Source organism: Pygocentrus nattereri, chromosome 27 (genome assembly GCF_015220715.1).
Source record: "Pygocentrus nattereri isolate fPygNat1 chromosome 27, fPygNat1.pri, whole genome shotgun sequence".
NCBI classification, from domain to species: domain Eukaryota; kingdom Metazoa; phylum Chordata; class Actinopteri; order Characiformes; family Serrasalmidae; genus Pygocentrus; species Pygocentrus nattereri.
This window is the reverse complement of record NC_051237.1, coordinates 19317548-19336422: the sequence shown is the minus strand read 5'-3', so window position 1 is coordinate 19336422 and position 18875 is coordinate 19317548. Positions and strand designations below refer to the sequence as shown.

The following is an 18875-nucleotide window of genomic DNA, read 5'->3' as shown; positions in this document are numbered from 1 at the left end:
GCACAGAACACTGTATTTCCTTCTTATTAGTATTTGTACTAATACAGAGTATTACAAAGGACTACTGTCCCAAAAAAAAAAAAAAAAAATTGCCTAAACCATATCATGCATCCCTCTGCACGCACCTCTCCCCATCCCCCGTCCTGGTCCGCTGAAAACTCTCTCTAACAAAAATGTAAAAGTTGGCAGCCTTGTATTTACCTGTGAGCATGGGTGTGTCTTAGTGGACTGTGGGTGTATGTAGTGGTCTCATTCTCCTGTCTGTTAGATGTAGGTTCTACTGGAGTATCTCAGATCTCCCTTCCCACCCAAATACTCTCTGACGTGCAAGGTAACGACTGTCTTAGCAGCTGCCTCAGCCCTGGGGTGTGCACCTGTTCTTCAGTTTGTTGGGCCAGTGTAATTTGTGTGTGGATGCATGTTCTTCCACTGTGATTTAGTATGTTAATGCATGTATCTCAATGTTCTGTTCACATGTGGCAGTGTGCATAATCACCCTTCTGTAATTTGTCTGTAATCAAGTGTGTTTAATTATATGTTGGGGTGCTTGAGAACCATATTTCAGCCCACAAATGCACAGACAGCTGTTTTGTATGACACTTAATGCTGATGTGTTCTTCAGTCCACAATTGGGTGATTTCGCTGCTCAGACACACCTGATTCAACTCCTCAGTTAATGACTAGGTATAGTAGGTGTGTTAGAGCAGAGGAATCACCAAACTCTGGTGGGCTTTGACCCTTCAGGAATAGAATTGATGAGCTCTGGGGCTCATCTGTAAGAGCACCACAATTCCTCAGTACCCCCTGCTGTTTTAATTAGGGATGTCCTGATCCATTTCTTGGCCCCTGTATCATCTAAATACTTAAAAAGGTAGTTCTAAAAAAATTGTGCTTAATTCAATTGTTGAATTGTAAACAAAGCCATTGCGAGTCTGTTGTAAAGTAACTTAGGGTGTTTTCGCGAACCAGGAAACTGCAAGTTCAGTACACTTGACCAGATGTACTGAACTCTTTCCCTCACTCTTGCCTGGTCAAGTGTGAAAGCTGTTGTCAAGCCCAGGAGCAGTTCAGAAAACCGATCTCGAAAACAGCTTTCCCAGCAAACTCCGCTGCGGTCTGCTGCGTGGGTGGAAGCTATCCACTCCTGACACTACGTGTGGGGTCAACCTATTTTATTTATTTATTTTATTAATACATTTTTCTCAGGTATCGGAAACTTTTGGCCAACACTGTAGAGTACAGGAAAAAAGCAGTTCTTCTATAGACGTACAACGAAACATGAGTGAATTCCTATCATGAAAGATCAGGATAACCTAATCACACAGAGAGAGCGAAGCCAGTTGTGCTCTCTTGGACTCCTGACCACGGATCGCTGTAGCATCACCAAGGATCAAATTAGTGATTTCCTGATTAAAGGGTCAACGCTATGCCACGACATATAAAAAAAAAAAAAAAAAAAAAAAAAGACATCAAAATATTGATCATCAAGTTGATTGACACATCTGATGATTTGGCTTACTTTTAAGTGCTGCAGTAAAACTGCTTTTGATATGAGCTCAGTGATGTACACTCCAAACTGACAGATTCTTCTTTTTCTGTGGAATGTGTACTTAAAATAACAATTTTATATTAATGTGAAAGGGCCACGATTTCACATTTGTCCTCATGGGTGCCGTAACCTGCTCCTTTCTCTCAGTTTGAACATACTGTCCCTGTTAATGGCAGTTCTAAACAAAGACAAGCGCAACGCGGCCAGTAAAGCAAAATGTGTTTGTTTTTAATCAATCATGAGCCTGAGTGAAAAACATAGCAGGACTGTATTTTATACTTCGTTCTGGTGGCATGCTGCTTGCGAAAAGCAGCAGAAAAGGGGTCTGGTAACAGGCACACATGCAAGTTTTATGTATCCATATATTGACAAAGTTTCTGTACAGATATTACAAGTTTTTAATTATTCACATTTCGACAGTGATGTAAAAAGTACATAAATAAGAAACCAAGGATCTGAACTGGATTGGGCTAAATATGATACTTGATCCATTAAAATGTGACTGGATTGGATCAGGGCATCACTGATTTGAATCTGAATGCTTAATCTCACACACTTCTCTGTCTGCTGCACCTCTTTTGCCTGTGTACTCTTTTTCAGCTTGACTTTTGTGATTCATTAAACTTTCTGAAGTCAGAGTGTGCATTCCCAAAGTCAAAACATTAACTTCCCAGTACTGTTGATCTGATTCCTGATTTATAGACTCATGTCTTTTCTCTGTTCCTTTTTCCTCTCTGACTGATGGCTGCACTTTTTAGGTCAGACATCCAGAACTGTAAGTTCCTCCCCGAGTACTGAGAGCTTATCTGGTGGGCGGGACCATGCTATGTCATCCCCTCCTCTTCCAGTGTCCAGGGGACGGGACTCCAGCACATCGTCCCCACCACTGTCAGCCACAAAAAAAGACTCGTTCTTCAACATCAGTCGCTCCCGCTCACACAGCAAATCTATGGGCAAGAAGGACATGGTGAGCAGCTGTGAAACTGTTTCGTAACTTTTGTGCTCGCACACCAACCTTCACCCTCCTTCCCAAGGCAAACCTTACTCTGTGGTCAATATTCATCCACATTAATTTTATTACCAAACAAATACTGTAGAATAAAAAATACACTGCAGAATAAAAACGTATGTCAGTGCAGTTCTTCAGTAAACACTGATTAATCTGAATTGTACTGTATATAATATGCAGTTATAAGAAAAATTGCTTACTGTTTAATCTGTTTAGTCATAGTCAAGTCTTAAATAGGAATATAAAGTTAGGTCATTTGATGAATCAGGAGTCCATGTACCTAAGTAATACAAGTTTTAGTAATACTTATTTTTAACTATATATTTTAAGAATGTTAAACATCAGGCCAAAAATACTGTTAAAAAATGATGACCTGTTTTTTAAAGTGCCTTTAAAGTTTTCTGTCACTTGTAAGTGTCTATATGTTTGCATGCATGCAGGAAGAGTTGGAGGCCCAGGTTTCCTTCCTCCAGGGGCAGATCAATGATCTGGAGGCCATGAGCAAATACTGTGCTAAGATGATGAACATGCATATCAGTGAGTCAGACTGAAAATCTCTAGTATCCTTGATGAGAAAATGTAATCTAAAGAATTTAGCAATGAGGTTTGTGAGGTTGGTTAATGTGGTTTATGTGTGGCGAACAGGCAAAATTCAGGACGTGATACTGCAGGAACATCTGGAAAAAGAGGATGAAGTACTGGTGTCACTTGCTGGACTCAAACAGGTGTGACGCTTAAACGTTATAAACCTTCACTGATGTGCAAAATTGACATTTTATTTAGTTTAATCGAAGCATTTGAATGAATCATCTTGCTTTTGCTGGGAACAGTTTACAATGAAACATACACCATTTTGGTTGTGATGACAAGCCTCTTGAGTTGCTGCATAGATGCAGTCATGGCTGCTAACTTTTATATTTTTGTTGGAGTGAGATGTCTGTGAGCTTGGCTCGGGGGTGGGGTGTGTGTGAAAGGGGCAGTGAGGGTTAATACTACAGGTTCGAGGCTTTGGGGGATGGGGCAGCGGTTCGCACAGCCAATCTGGCTCGACTGCAAAACATGCTGTCTTTTATTTCATGATCACTTAGACTGAATAGCAAATGGCTCCATATTCCATAAGTTATGCACTACATAGGTCCCAAAAATATTAGACACACAAATGCAGTGCTTTCAGTTCACACATCTGCTGCAACACATGTGGACCGGCAGTGACTGACAAATTAGCATAATGTTGTTTTCTTGTATTCATGTAAACTGCCATTTTTTTAATCAGTGAAAACTACACAGAGGTAGAAAACTTCAATGCATTCAGATTCATCAGTAGGTCATTTTGTGAAAACGTGCAAGAAATGTTGAGTGTGGCATGAGAAGCCTGAATTGGGTGAGTCTCATGGCCAGTGCGAAAGAGTTGGCAGCCCTGGCTGTAGCACTGGTTGAGGTTACCTGTCTGCTAGAGTTTTCACATGCAGATATAAACACGCTTTACTCACTGTGCCTCTCTCCAGATCAAGGACATTTTAAAGGGAGCTCTACGCTTTAACCAGAGCCAGCTGGAGGCCGAAGAGAATGAGGAGATCACCATATCAGACAACCACTACTGCTCTACAGCCCAGCACAGAGCTCAACAGGATGGCTCCACAGCTGCTACTGCTGATACTGATACTGATTGTGCTCAAACTAGTTCTCATCTGGACCCCAGCCACCTCTCAGAGCAAGAGAAAGAGACAGAGATGCAGGAGGAGAAGCTGATGCGAAGTGAAGGAGTGCCCACAATAGAGTCACAGGTTAGACAGGAATTACATCATGTATTAAATGCAGTCATATACACTTTATAATGTTTTAGGCACAATTAGATAGTTAATTTGGTACTCAGCTCTGTGTTGTTTTTTCATTTTGTTTTTTAATTTTGATTTGATTTGTTCTTCTGTGAAGATGTTCATAAAGGTATGTGTGGAAACTGAGAAGAGGTTTAGGGGTTAGGGGTTTGGAGAGTTGCAGAGGTGACCTCCAAAATCCAATTACAAGCATTGCGTGAATCTGGAGCACTGTGCATCAAGACAGTGCTGACTGAGCATTATTGGGGTTGGGACAAAATTCAAAACTTAACTAAATTGCCTCCTCGTATTGTTCTACCACCCCGTAGGTAGCTCAGGTTATGTGCTGTTATTTATTCTGTTAAATCTGAAGTAATTTAAAGCATTTGTTGCAGAGGTATCTAGTGGAGTTTCTGTAGCCTGTTGTTAAGTGTACTCAAAAGCTACATTTACACAGCAGGTAAAAGTGGCCCAAATCAGACTTTTTTTTGTTTGGCTGTTCACATTTTTATTTAAATGTGACCTGTGTGCAACATCAGTCTGAATAGATCATGTTCCCAAACCGACCCACATGCACAAAAGAACGATACTTCACTTGGCTCATCCAGAGGTAAACAATCGTGACGACTAGCGAACACTAGTCGCTCTTGGTTTCGTCCTCGCCAGCATCGCTGGACTCCTCACCCCCAATGTGTTCGAGTTCACCATAAAAAGGGCCCGTTATTTGGCCAGGTCCACTTCTTTGGTTTGGGTCCTCTGGTTGTTTAAACTGTTCTCTGGCACTGCAGCCTCAGGCTCCTCCGGCCGCGCTCGGCCACTTCGTTCAAAACCTCTTCAAACTCGGCGCGGCTGCGATACATCTCTTCAATTTTTTTGGTACAGAAACACCAGCCTGAATATTTATGAGTCTCAGCAGCGCGAAATTTGGGCCGCTTTTACCTGCTGTGTAAACGTAGCCTTTAGCCTCAGTCTGAACAGCCAGATCGGAATTCATGACGACTTTCATGCTGCTGAGACCCATAAACATTTAGGCTGATGTTTCTGTTAAAAAAATAGAGGAGACTCATCGCAAGAGATTTGTAGAGGTTTTGAATGAGCTGGCTGAATACGGCTGGTGGAGCCCGAGGCTGCAGCGTCAGAAAACAGTTTAAAGAACCTGAGGACATGAACCAAAGAAGTGGCAGAATACTGGGCCCTTTTTATGGCGAACTCAACCACATTCTGGGTGATGAGCCCAGCTGTCAACCACTGGAACTTCAGAATCAATCCTGTGAAGCTGGCGAAGACGACACTGAAAGCCCCGGGAGTGACTGGCGTTCTCTAGTCATCATGACTGTTTACCTCTGGAGGAGCGTTGTTCTTTTGCGCATGTGGGTTGGTTCAAGAGCGCAATCTGTTCAGACTAATGTCGCATTTATAAGATGGTGTGAACGGGCAAACAAAAAAATCTGATTTTGTGAGAAAATCAGACTTGGGTCACTTTTACCTGCTATGTAAATGTAAGGCACACATTTGCAGGTGGGAAGGTTTACGGGTTGAAAAGTGTTTCCAACATCTGATTACGTGTGTGTATGTATATATGTACCTATGTGTATGAGTGAGAGAGATTTCAAATGCATTTTTTTATTCCAAAATGTATTCCAAACACTAAAGTACATTAACATTTTCAATATAAGAAGTAAATAAAGTCAATAATGAAAGAGAATTGTATAAAGAGAGAAGCTAATGTGCATATTCCACATACACATCTCTAAACCGCTTATCCTCCTGGGTCATAGCAGCTTGGGGCCTATCTCAGCCGTCATTGGGTGGAAGGCAGGAAACACCTTGGACAGGCTGCCAGTCCATCACAGTAAATTGCATGTCAAAAATTCTGATTTACTATAGATTTTCTGAACTTCCATGAAGAATAAAAAATACGATCCCTTTTCTGCAGCATTTTTAATCGGTCCAGTGGAGAACACGTTTTTGCTTTTCAGAATAGCCTATAATGTATGAGCTGAAAAAAGGCTTAGGCCTCGCACGTCTGGTTAATCAAAATTAATCAAGAGTTCTCTTTTAAGTTGGTGGTGAACAAGGATATGCTTGTGCATTTTAAGACATATACCACTTTATTTGCCATGGGGATGTTTTTTGTTGTCCCTGCATTTTAATCAGGAATACATACAAAGTGTTTGCCAGATTCACAGATACAGAAGTGTAATTTGTTCCTGAGTGTCTTCTTAAAACCTCATTTATTTCTTTCTATTCTATCACCCTAGGTTACTGAAGGGAGGAACTGGGATGATTACATTCTTGTCTCACAGGATGGAGATCTTCAGCCAAATGAGAGTCAGGAGCATGGAGGCTCTGCCATTGCCCCAGCCTTCAAGCATGGTCGGCCTTTCAACAAGGCAGAGTTTCAGGATCCTCTTATGGGAACCACCTCTGGCTCATCCAGTCCTGATGAGGGCAGCACTAACAGCAAGGACTCTGATTTTACCATAGTTAACCCCGCTGACATTTGAACAGTTTAGTTTAAGCCTGCCCTGTCATGGGATCTTGACCTTTAACCCCCTTTAGGGGATAAGCCACTCAGTTGGACTTTTGCACACACGAACTTGGGCTGAATGCCTTATGAACCCCGAAGTCCCCAGACCCAATTCCATAACCTGCTCCCTTGACTTTGTTCATATTTCCTATAGACCTATATGTATATTTCCTACAGACCATAATCGTCTGTCTATACAACTGTATCCTCTGACCCACAGCCTATGTCAGCACCTTTGGTTTAGCTTTTTGGTTGCTGTACTGTAATTTACCTTAAAACACATTTGCACCCTAAAATGTGGACCCTACAGTTTACTTGATGAATCTTAATACCATCCCATACACTGCACTGCACACTATAACTTAATATATTAATAAGCCCCTCATAGACTCCCATTCATGCAGTGTGGCTCTTACTAGTGCTGTACTCTTCATCAGTACTCAGACTATTCTCTTCCTCTCCCTCACCTTGCATACTGACTGTAATAATGATGATGGCAATGCGTCTCTTAAACCTGCCAGAGAAGGGGGAGCCTTACTTCTCACCATGAACTGCATCAATAACATCTATTTCTCTCCAGCATTGATTGTTTATTATCCAGTGCCTGAATACATGTCCATTTATGTATGCATTGACTTTTTCTGTACCTTTTTATTTTTTTCTAATGGATTTTAACCCATAGATACAATTTCAGCTTTTGTTAAGTTATGATTTTTTGTCACCTTTTTTAAAATCAGTGATATGCGATCTCTTATGTTGTATTAGTTTATGTTCCTGATGTCCTTTATCTGATTTCTCTTGGTTCCCATGGTAGCTGTGTGTGGCGTTGCACAAGAGGGACGTACTCATATTGAAATGTTGAAATGATATTAACTCCAGATGAATAAAAAAGGCATTATTGCTCTTGACAAAACCACCTGTGTGTGCACTTTGCAGTACAATTGTGATTCTTCATTGATACAGTTTTAGCAAAGAGGACTAGATAACTGTCATTTTTGGCCTTCTTGCAAAAAAAAATGACACTTATTATTAATGTAAATGTTAATATGAATTGTTAACTTGAAGTTCCAGATGGCAGGATTTCAACAGGGGGCAGCTGGTATTTGCTCTTACATTGGTCGTTGGATTTGATGGAAATTTGTGTTTAAACCATGGTCCAGGTTTTAAATGGAGGACTCCTTCCACGGTAGTGGCTCTTGCTGTCTAAGCAATGGTTTTGACTGCAAATCAACATTAGCTATTTTAGATTTGAGGCATTGAATCATCTTTGCAGTGGAAAGGTTTTGGTGTGTTGCAAAAGCTTCAGAAAAGATGAAATACATGAATGTTGCCAATAAAAATAAATATTTAATAGCTTTTCTCCTGCTTGTCAGCATCTGGCTAGCAGAGTCAGGGAACAAAACCGCTTTGACGTATTTTTGCCATGTCGCAGTGTGCCAACGCAAAACTTTTAAACTTGTCAAAATTGAAATTTATAACGTAATTTCATCACACGACTATAAATGAAACCTTAAACTCGTTAAATTAATCTGGTGCCACTGTATCCTGACAAAATCCCCCAGTGAAATGTGTGGGTTCTCCCAATTAGTGCGGGCGTAGGCGTGGCTGCCGATGCTGTGATTAGATGGATGATTTCAGTTGAAGCGGGAAGGGGATTTGGGCAGATACTAATTTATTGAGATATTTTAGAGGTTTTAGACATGGTAAGTATCATGAAGCTCACAACACGTACAGTAAAGAGGAGGTTCATGTTCGTCGCTGGCATTATTTCCAACACAGCTGACTAAGGGAATCCGCGCCCTGAGGGAAAGTTAACGCTCGGCTGGCTAAGCTACCTAGCTAGGTAGCGTTAACTTCGTTAATTGCACGGCATGCTGGACTCATACTGTTCATTTTTCGATTTAACGCTAAAATTGGCTGTTTTACCTTGACGTGGGTACATTATGTGTTTGTTAGCTTTCTGCAGGGCAGGTTAGTTAGGTTAACTAGCCTAATGAACTTGGGAGTGACTAACCGCGCCTGTGGCTCCTCGTTAACGTTAGCAGTTAGCTGACCGCTGTTTGTTTCGGTTTGAGTCGAGAGTATTAGACCGGCCAGTGTTAACTTATTCATCTAACTGTGACTAAAAGCTGAAGTCAGGCGTTCCTTTCGTCGATGATCAGGTTGAAAGCGTTTTCTGAAGGGCCCGTGAAGCGTTAGCTGTGTGGCTAGCGAGCTACTCTGGCAGTTGAGTGACGCCCGCTCGCGGAACGTTAGCCGAAGAAGCTAAACTACTAGCTGGATTATCGTGCGGAGTTGTTCTTCTTTACAAACCCGTCTAGATTTTTATCTTAGTGCTTTATTTTAATCGGATATTTTTGTTTAGTCACTTAGCGCGGCTGCGGAAATGAACAAATGTCAGTGACGTTGCTTCTGGAATGTTTGAATTGAGTAAATTAATGTAGAAGCTAATGTTAACTACCTTATTGTCAAGACGTAAAACAATAATAAGGCTTTGTATAAATGTGGCTTGTCAAACGTTTTGCATGATTCAGGATATCCAGAAACAGCGCCATGGATTTCAGTCGTCGGCTCTGAAGCTGTCGAACGGTTACGTTTTACCGGAGGGCAGACTGACCCCTAACACGCTGTTCGTTGGGGGCATTGACATGAAGGTGAGCCGTATCTTTCTAAAATTAACTAAATAAGCAAGAATTAAATGACTACTAATGCTGAGACACGTTCCGTCTGTTTAGGTAGAGGAAAACGAGATCCGAGATTTCTTCGCTAGATACGGAGCGGTGAAGGAGGTTAAAATAATCACCTACCGCGGTGGCATCTGCAAAGGGTGAGCGCATTGTGTTTGTGGCGAAGCAGGTCCTCTCTGTACTGAGACATGTGCATCATCAGTATGGTTTTGAGAAGTCCTGTTCCCGGCCTGTTTGTCATTGCTGATTTTTATTTACATTTCGGCGTAGGTATGGTTTTGTTTATTTCAGCGAGGATGTTGACATCCAGACTATCATAGAAGTAAGTAAGTTCACAGTGCATCACTTTCTTCATGGTATGATGGGTTATCTGAGTCTGTGAAATGAACGGTAATTCGTTTACTTATTTGGGTCAAGTACACCTTATCTTGTCCTTGCAGCCCTAATGTGTGACTGCATGTGTGTCTGTCTGTCACAGCAACAGATCACCTTTAAAGGGAAGAAACTCAAACTGGGCCCTGCCATCATGAAGGATCGGAGTTATCGTGAGTCAGGTTTGCAATATATATATATTTTTTTGTATATTTGTTGTAGTATGTTCTGGGGTACAGGTGTATAGTATGACCTAAACTAATATTGAATGTTATATTAGGGAATCAGCTGACCTGAATGATTGAGTCCGACAATTCTTATTAAGTACGGATATTGAGGGAGTTATACCTCCTGATATCCACATTTTTTTAGATTCTGTCCCAAGTAGTTTTACAATGGCAAAGCTGTTATTGGTATTCCTTGTTTTGTAATGTTCACATGTCTCAGCCCGCTGTTCTGTAGAGATGTCAAAATTCAGTTAAGAGTATACTAAAGAGAGTGGTCAAAGAGTTGTAAATCAGAAACCTGTTCTGAATAAATAACTTTTTATATATTTAAACCTATATTTAAACATTTTCACAGTTTCAATTTGTTGGCCAAAAAATGATTACGTAGTATTCAGTCGAACAATCTTGAATTGATTCCTTTCATGTAGACCTGTTTGGTATAATTAGGTCTGCTCCCAACATTTAAGGCAGAAACAAAATCAGTGTGATTGAGGTACGATGATGTTAGTTTTTTTTCTTTGTATATGTTCATTCTAATGCTTGCTAAATTAGTTCTATATATGTATATGAATTAAATTTTACATAGCTGTCATGGCAGTATCTTTTACTAGCTGCAGTTAAAGCATTTATTATCTGTGTTGTGTATTTTTTTTGGCTGTTACATTTGGCAGCATCATGCAGTTAGTTTTGTTTTTGGGTATTTTTAATTGTAATACTTTTATTTTACTTAAGTATATTTACAAGGAGAGTATCTAGTTTTTCTCTCAAAGAAATCTAGAAGAGCACAGTGCCATATTCCTCAGCCTTCATCAGTCGACAGACAGAATTCGCAATTTTTGTTTTGTATTGTTACATATAGACAGATGTCAATATTGCTTTCTAACCGTAATGAGATGTAGGCAAGTGTATGTATACAGCGGCTGAGCGTGGCAAAACTGGAATGAAGCTGAAGTCAGCTTCTTGTTTGAAATTTCTCGTTCCTCCTTAAATGGTGCAGCGGTTAAATTCTGGTGCCTGAGGCTGAGAAACTGCAGAGACTCTCTGCTTGTAAGCTGTGACAACAGTGTTGCCCGAAGCAAGGAGCGCTGCACATGAATAGCCCGCTGGTCTCCATGCTAGGTCAATACCAAGAGCCTGGCTTTTACTTGCACTCTCTTTTCCCACTTTATCGAACTCAATTCATTACATTGTGATGTCTGCTCCTTTAACGATAAACTGGATTTACTTCAGGTTGCAACTCGCTACACTAGAGGTGAGGGAATGTCTCTTTTGCACTGTTTGTCTATCGTAGTCTGTGCATTTATTTGCATACTGGTATGACAGTAATGACAGAACTAATACATTAAAAAGAATTTCAACCAGTACACTGGATGAACTGATGTATTACCCACTACTAAAGTCAATTGTAAAATGAAAAATGAGTTAGTAATGTAACGAGAGCTCAACAGGCTGCGCCAGAAGCAGTGGCAGCAGATTGAGTTTGGGGTTGGGTGTGTGTGCTGCAGTTCTGTCGTCAGGAACCACAGCACGAGCATGAGAACATGGATGTTTGTGTCATGGTTTTGGTTTTTGTTTCAGAATCATTGCACCCTTAATATAGAACTATTGAGTTTACTAAAGAACCTTTGAAGAACTGTATTTTTTAAGAGTATAGATAGACTTGAGTTATGATTTCACTGAAGTAAATGGCTTGGGCACCGTAGCATGTGTGGGCTTAGTTGGCATTGTTCATACATTCGTTGTTCTTCGTCTTAGTCACACATGTTTTCATATCTAGGTTCTTACCAGTCCCCTCTGGTTGGTCCATCTCAGTGGGTGAGCCCCTCCCCCTACATGTACTGTACCTGTTGCTCTCCTGGCCTGGCCTCACCTTCACCTGTGCTCAGTGGGAGTAGTCAGTATCTACAGGTGAATATACAATTAAATTATTCAGACTGCATTAGCAACGTGGGTTTTTTTTAGATGCTCTGTTTTGTGTCTTATTTCATTAAGTATATAAATTCAAGTTTGTAAATGGTGAATATGCTGTAAATACATATACATTTGTCTACCACTAGTCTCATGTAGTTCAGCATTTTATGTATGCTATGATGAGTTACTTCATTTGTATTTATTTTTTATCTGATTGAATTTGTCATGTACATGGGTTTATTATTTCTGTAAGAAAAATGTTTGCAATTGTGCCCTTTTGGAGGTCATTAAGATGTCAAATTATTAAAATGCCCAGACATTTATAAAGATGGACAAAAACTTGAAAATAATCATAAAAAAAAAAAATAGCTCTGTCGTCACTAGGGCCTGTGATATCTTCTCTGTTCTTCCCTAGCCATATTCGTACACCGGCTTTCCAGGGGTAGTGATCCCTCAGGTGCCAGTGAACTACGCACAATCATCTTATGCGTATCCGGTATGTAAAGACACCCTCGGTGAACATGTATAAGAAGGTTTAAACATCCTAAATGACTGCAAATTGACGTTTAGTGTCCAAATAAGAATATGCACATCAGTGCAACCCTTTTGATTCACTCACTGAAATGTGTCTCTAGTTGAGAGCATTTTGCCATCTGTCATTCTCATTGCATAGCTTAACAGCTGGAATGAAGGAAGGCACATATTCATATTCAAATTGCCAGTGACAACCTTTTTAGTCAGTACGTAAGGAATGTAAACAAAGTCAGTTATCATAATCAAGCAGAATTTAAACAAGCTTTGGAGACACCATTTAATCTTGTAGTACAAGTACCATTATCCCTCTCTGCAAGGATGTATATTATATATCGGGAAGCCATGACTTCAGTTCTTATTGTGTGTGCCTGCTTTGTAATGTAGCAAGCAGTACATTGTTTGTTTGTCCAGGTAAAACTGCACTGCACTTTTATTGTATACGTTACGAGTTAAAAACAGTCCTTATTGATCTGCTCTTTATAGATGTGAATTGAAGTTTGCCCCTTTTGAATTGAAGTAGGTTTATACCTTTTACCTAAGTGGTGCAAATATGGTCAGTTTTGGGAGCACAACTTCATTCTTGTATTTTTGTATACTAGTATCCAATACCACCACAGTGGTGTGGTGACCAGAGGACAAGGTTGATCAATCAGGTTAGTTTTCTGTGTCTTTTTTTTTTTTTAATTTTTTTAAGCATCATACATTTGGCTGTTATGGGGATATGATGAGTGTTGATTTGATGCTTGATGATTGTTTCAGTTCAATTACTTATATAGTTTTAGGCCTGTCCCAAATTATTTGATCCTATTCACTTGATCCCAATCTTTTTCATTAATCACAAGCTTCAAGAGTTAAAAAAAAATATAGATTTAGATGTTATGTCCTCTGGTGTGTACCTTCTTTAACCATTGGAGGGCAGTGCTGGCTTAATCTGTGAATTTAAACTGAGGTTATGGATTGTTGGGAGGCGTAGCCCTAGTGTGATATAATATTTGAAGTGTTTAGCGCAGTGTGTGACAGTATAAAACTTAGTTTGTCCAGTACTTTAACACCTATTTTGTGTGTTTCAGAACTATGTAGACTGTGGGGTCCAGACCTTGCTGACTCTCTTATAGTCCGTTGCTGTTTCAGGTGTGGACTGTTTTTCGGGTAAGAATCCCTATTCTCCATTGATTTATTTATTTAATAAATAATATTTTGCCTGTTACTGGAGACTACATTACATGGCTATAAGTATGTGGACTAGGCTTTTGAGATTGTGTAACCACCCCCTTTGGTATCTGTGGGGACCAACTTTAACCAAGGAGTTGACACACTTTTCTCTTGTTACCCCTTTCCTCATGGGAGGTAATGTCATAGTGCTGCATAGACATGTTAAACATGCTTTTCTGTGTTGTCAGAAGAAGTTAACATTGTTCTTGGTGTGGTTTAGTAGTCCCTTCAGCTTTTTAATGAATTGCACATTTGCGGGCTATAAATCGCTTCTTGTCAAAATAATAAAATAACTTACTAAGTACGTCTTACTGCAACATACTGGCCTATTATGCTGGACTTAATTTGTATTTTATATACCTCATCAAATCATCTCTATATAAACTGAGCTTTCTGCACAGGGAGATTCATGAGTCATGCTGAAACAGGAAAGAACGTTTCCCACAAAGTTGGCAACACACTTGTTCTCTATATTGTCATTTGCTGTAGTGATACGATTTACCATCATGAACTCAGGATCCTGGCCCAAATCATGAAGAACAGCCCTAGGCCATTATTCCTCCACCACCAAACTTTACTCTTCGCACTGTGCATTCAGTCAGGTAGTGTTCTCCTGGCATCAAACCCAGATTCATCCATCAGATTGCCATCATCATTTCAGAGAACGTGTTTTACATGTTTCCAGAATCCAGTTGTGGATAATCAAACCCAATCCATGAAGCTCTGGTTGGTCAGTTGATGTTCCAGAGGTAGTTTTGGAGTTTGGTAGTAAGTGCTGCAATTGTGGATAGGTGATCTTATGTGCTGTGCACTTGGTGGTTCCATTCTTTGAGCTTGTGTGGTTTACTGCTTTAAGGCTAAGCATGTTGAGCTGTTATTTGACTAACTGGCTTGTTAGAATGGTGGTGTCTCATGACCACATTGAAAGTCACTGAGCGGTTTAGCTTCTCTCTGGATGTTCACAGGTCTGTAGACTTGATTTGTACAAAAATATTAAGTTGTCTTAAATTTGATTTCATATAATTTTAAGATTCAGGGTTTTTCAAATAACTTTCACTGTGTGGTTTTAACAGTAAACAGAGGTGTACATTTTGTTTTATTAACGTATTTAGAAATGGAAAAGGGAAATTGTTTGTTTTTGCATGTTAAATCAGTAAGAAGGCTATCCCCTTATATGAACTATTGAGCTAACCATAACACAAGACGTAACTGCAACAGTAAATGTTGACCTGTAGACTCTACACAACCTGACTTTGGGAACCCTACATCCATAACATTGGGAACAGAGAAATACCTGTTCATTGTTTTTCGTTCAAAGTAACACCAGTTAGACCATAGAGCTGGGTGTCACTGCCTTTACAGTCATGATCTTAGCAGCGCATCCTTTGCAAGGCATTTTTGCTTTGTAGTAAGTGTAGGGTAATATATGTAATGGGAAATGAAAGAAAGATTGTCGCCCTTTACACGCCTGTTTTGACTTAATTTGGTAAATTTAACTACAGACATGCAGTTTGAGGAACTGCTGCCAGTGATTTTCTGTAGAAATTGCATGGCTGTGTGTTTGATTCTGTGAACTCATTATTGATGTGTGTGGCTGAAATAGGCAAACCTACTCATTAGAAGGGCTGCCCACATACTTTTGGCCATGTATTATTATATTGTATTACAGTCAAAACAAATGGCTAATGGTGCTTAGGCATTATATCTAGGGCTGGCCCAAATAGTGTTTTACAGGCTTTGAATATGCATTGTTGTTTCTGAATGATTACTCTAATACTCATTCTCAATGCTGTCCTTAAAAACAGTATTTATATTTCATAAAACCACATTTTACAGTATGCCAGTCCATTTTTTTTTTTTAAGGTTAGGTTTTTACTCAATGTTCTACAGTTTTACATGTATACTTTTTGTTGTTGTTGAAAGTGCAGAAAGTGATGCTTTGCTAGATAAGGATTCTGACTGGGGATTTTCTAACCTAAATAGCAGTGGTGACACAGATATAGTTCAAGACATAAACATTTAAAAATGTTTGTTTAGCTGTGTGTTTTCAGTCAATTTAGCTGAATATACAGACTGGATAGCCATGTTCGTGTTGCATTGCTAACTTAGTGGCCCAAGTTCAAAACGTATTGCGACTAAACCAGCCGGTGAAATAATCCTAATGGTGAGTGTGGACTTCAGGTGACTCTATCTAGATATATAAAAAAAGCTGAGCATCATGTTATAACTTATTTACTTGATGTAATTGCTGTTCTTGGTTTTATGCTAGAATGTTTTGCCTGAAATGGCGATGAGCTTCCAGCTCTGAAAATTTTCAGCAATCCACAAGTGTGTCCTTGAATTCTGTTGGACTCTACAGTGTTAAGAGGGCAAAACTTTTGAACGGATAATTGAGTGTTCAGATTATTTGGACCAGCCCTAATTATATCTGTAGGAAGAATCTCTCATTAACCAAGGTCTTGGAACAACTAAATACTACACAGAGATGTGGAATGCTTTTAACTTTTCTCATTTAGGTTGTATTTTCTGACCTTTCTGCAATTTGAATATGTAGCGTATTTTGATTACAAGATTAAATGGCATGCATTAGCTAGGCTTAGATGATGCTGAGCATTTGACAATAATACTGCAAATATAGGTAGCAGTGATGTTTGTGTGGGCATTACTGTTTTTGACCACTCTCATCCTGTATTTGGTCTCAGGGTCAAGGTCTGTTGAAGCGAAGGATGACACCTTGGAAATGGCAGAAATTTTTGAGAGAACATTCTCATGATTCTACCTTTGGTATGCTTTCAGTGTGTGTGTGATTTCAGACTACAAAAAGACCCCATGCTGAGTTACATCAGTTTGATAGTAGGTCAGCCAAAATCATGGTCATGTGGTCAAACGTCTAACTGCATACAGTGTGTGGGTGCACATGCTTTGCTCTGGAATACACTTAACACACACTCTGCTTTTTGTTGTCAATTTATTTGTATTGTACATTTGTCTTTGTCATACCAAACCTTTAAAAAGACACTTTTAAGATCACAAATGTGTATATATTTATTTTATGTTAACTAAGATTTATGTTGGCTTTATTTTAAATTTAATGCACCTCCGTCGCTCTCCAATGCTTTGTTGATATTGAGGGGAGATGACCGTTCTTGAGGCTTCTGGAATTGTTTAGTAAATTCAGTTCCGTTTCATCAAATTTTCTATATTCATTCAGGCTGGCAGGGGTCTCTTTGTTTACTTCTTAACTCACAGCTTCAAACACTTTATTTGTATTAACGTTTGTTTTTTTTATGCATGTATTATTATTTTATGTTTAAGCTACTTGGGGATGCCCAGTACTTAATTCACTATTTTGAGTATCACTTGATTTGAGTTGAGGTTTTATTTATTTATTTATATTTTTATTTTTATATTTAAAAATGTTTTGTTTTTTGTTTGTTTGTTTTTTTGGGGGGGGGGGGGGGGGGGGGGGGGGGGGGGGGGGGGGGGCTTTGCCAGTTTGGTTACCAGATTTTGGTCATTCCTTTTGCATGACTGTAATGTTTGTGCCGTTGTGAGGACAGGGAAAAGAATCACTGCATAAATTCAGACAATCAAAAACATCTTTTAATCTCAGCCCTGTAATAGTAAAACATCTTGGGCGCATTGAGTTTTTGTTGTACTTTACTGAAAATGATCCAACGATGATGCTTCACGTTCTGTCACGATTTGAGGTTGATGTTTGTGGTGATGTTTTTTGGTGGTGGTTTCTTGGTTTTTGTTCTTAATTCAATTTGTGTGAATGCTCAGTGTTTTGTTTTCCCTTTCCCATGTTACATTTTTCTTCACTGAGGTAACGTATTGTAAAAAAACCATCTGACGTTAACACAAGCAGGGTGAGTTTTGTTTATAATGGTCAGTTTTAGAATTAATTTCCTCATGGATTTGTCATTTTGTCACCTGATGTTTAGGTTGGCATGTAAACAATTTTTTGTGCCGGCATTAGGACCAAAAGTATAAAGGATTAGTAAACAACTCAGAACATTTACATAAAATTGGAATTTGGTTAATTTATTTGGTTGTCTCCCATGACCTCATAGGACTGTAGTTTCTGCTCGTATTGATGGCATTAGTCAATCACTGTCCTTAGGGTTAAAATGTAAGCTAGTTTAAGGTGTTCCAAGGTTTGGTGTCTTGTCGTGTTAAAATAAATAAAATTGAACTTAATTAAAGCAAATAATTCAAAGTTTTCCATGGTTTGCCTGTGTGCTTCTCATAAGTTAATGTAGAGAAAGATGTTACGTGTCGGGCCTGGAAAGGGGGGGGGGCTTTTCTTTTTGATGGTAATGCACTGAAATGGAAATTCCCAGGGGATACTAAAGTTTAGGGGACACCTCATAGAAAAATGAAAGTTGTTTTACCTGCAAAAAAAAAAAAACAAAAAAAAACTTCTGTACACCTTTCTGACAACAAATAAAGTTTACGCAAGATAAATGTGCAAAATGATTTACGATATATAGGCTACAGAGTGTGCCACAAAATCCAGAGTCCTCAAAAGTTCATAATCTATGGCTATAGAGGTTCTGGTACAGATGGCATTGCTGCTGCTGTATTTTGTGTGTTGTGTGTGGTGGGTTTTTTTTTTTTTTTTTTTTTTCCTTCCTTAGAGAAGTTCAATGGCATCATGCCATCTCTTATACCTGACATGGACAGTTAATACACATTTTGTTCTACTGTTTATCTGCTGCCACTCAAAGGCCTAATCTCATTTCTTATTTTTACCCATATCCCTAGTTTTTGAGTGTCACCTTGCCCCTTGGAACTGAATTACTACAAGTACACTGCTTCACTAACAGGCTCATAGCGGTGCTCTGTGGGTGACCCTGCCAGTCTGTAGCGATAGCAGAGGAGGATAAAGTTTAGCAACCTCACTGCTGTCTTTTAGTTAAATATAGGGCATCATATGCCTTCAAAGAGGTGTGGGGGGGGGACTTATTTATTATTGCCACTCTTAATTCTTCAGTGATATGAAGCTAAAGTCAGCTATTCACCAG

At 39.4% G+C, this 18875-nt stretch overlaps 2 protein-coding genes across 7 annotated transcripts in view; both read left to right on the top strand.

The window, feature by feature from the left end:
- tbc1d5 (TBC1 domain family, member 5) overlaps positions 1 to 7818 on the top strand; it is a 41714-nt gene extending 33896 nt beyond the window's left edge. For 2 of the 4 annotated variants that reach the window (XM_017684335.2, XM_017684336.2), the window contains exons 18-23: positions 269 to 331; positions 2308 to 2516; positions 2999 to 3095; positions 3204 to 3283; positions 4064 to 4342; positions 6634 to 7818. In XM_017684335.2, the coding sequence (XP_017539824.1) occupies positions 269 to 331; positions 2308 to 2516; positions 2999 to 3095; positions 3204 to 3283; positions 4064 to 4342; positions 6634 to 6879 (974 nt within the window). In that variant the 3' untranslated portion in view covers positions 6880 to 7818. The remainder of the gene's footprint in view (positions 1 to 268; positions 332 to 2307; positions 2517 to 2998; positions 3096 to 3203; positions 3284 to 4063; positions 4343 to 6633) is intronic. The other 2 variants (XM_017684337.2, XM_017684338.2) reach the window with 2 other exon arrangements.
- A 668-nt stretch (positions 7819 to 8486) lies between these two features.
- dazl (deleted in azoospermia-like) lies at positions 8487 to 16875 on the top strand. 3 transcript variants are annotated; one of them, XM_017684332.2, is made up of 10 exons: positions 8487 to 8605; positions 9437 to 9556; positions 9638 to 9729; positions 9860 to 9911; positions 10068 to 10134; positions 11966 to 12096; positions 12515 to 12595; positions 13233 to 13286; positions 13704 to 13782; positions 16548 to 16875. In XM_017684332.2, exons 1-9 carry the CDS (start codon positions 8603 to 8605, stop codon positions 13746 to 13748), a joined length of 645 nt encoding a protein of 214 aa, XP_017539821.2. In that variant the 5' UTR covers positions 8487 to 8602; the 3' UTR covers positions 13749 to 13782; positions 16548 to 16875. The 3 variants fall into 3 exon arrangements, with proteins under 3 accessions (XP_017539821.2, XP_017539820.1, XP_017539822.1); XM_017684331.2 differs by having other exon boundaries at positions 10068 to 10143; XM_017684333.2 differs by lacking the exon at positions 8487 to 8605 and adding an exon at positions 8637 to 8745 and having other exon boundaries at positions 10068 to 10143.
- The last annotated feature ends 2000 nt before the right edge of the window (positions 16876 to 18875 follow it).

What these genes read in the sequence shown, in the direction of transcription:
- dazl (XM_017684331.2), top strand. An exon ending in TTGGGGGCATTGACATGAAG is followed by an intron (nt 9,557 to 9,637) that starts GTGAGCCGTATC and finishes CCGTCTGTTTAG; the next exon opens with GTAGAGGAAAACGAGATCCG. An exon ending in GGACAAGGTTGATCAATCAG is followed by an intron (nt 13,287 to 13,703) that starts GTTAGTTTTCTG and finishes TGTGTGTTTCAG; the next exon opens with AACTATGTAGACTGTGGGGT.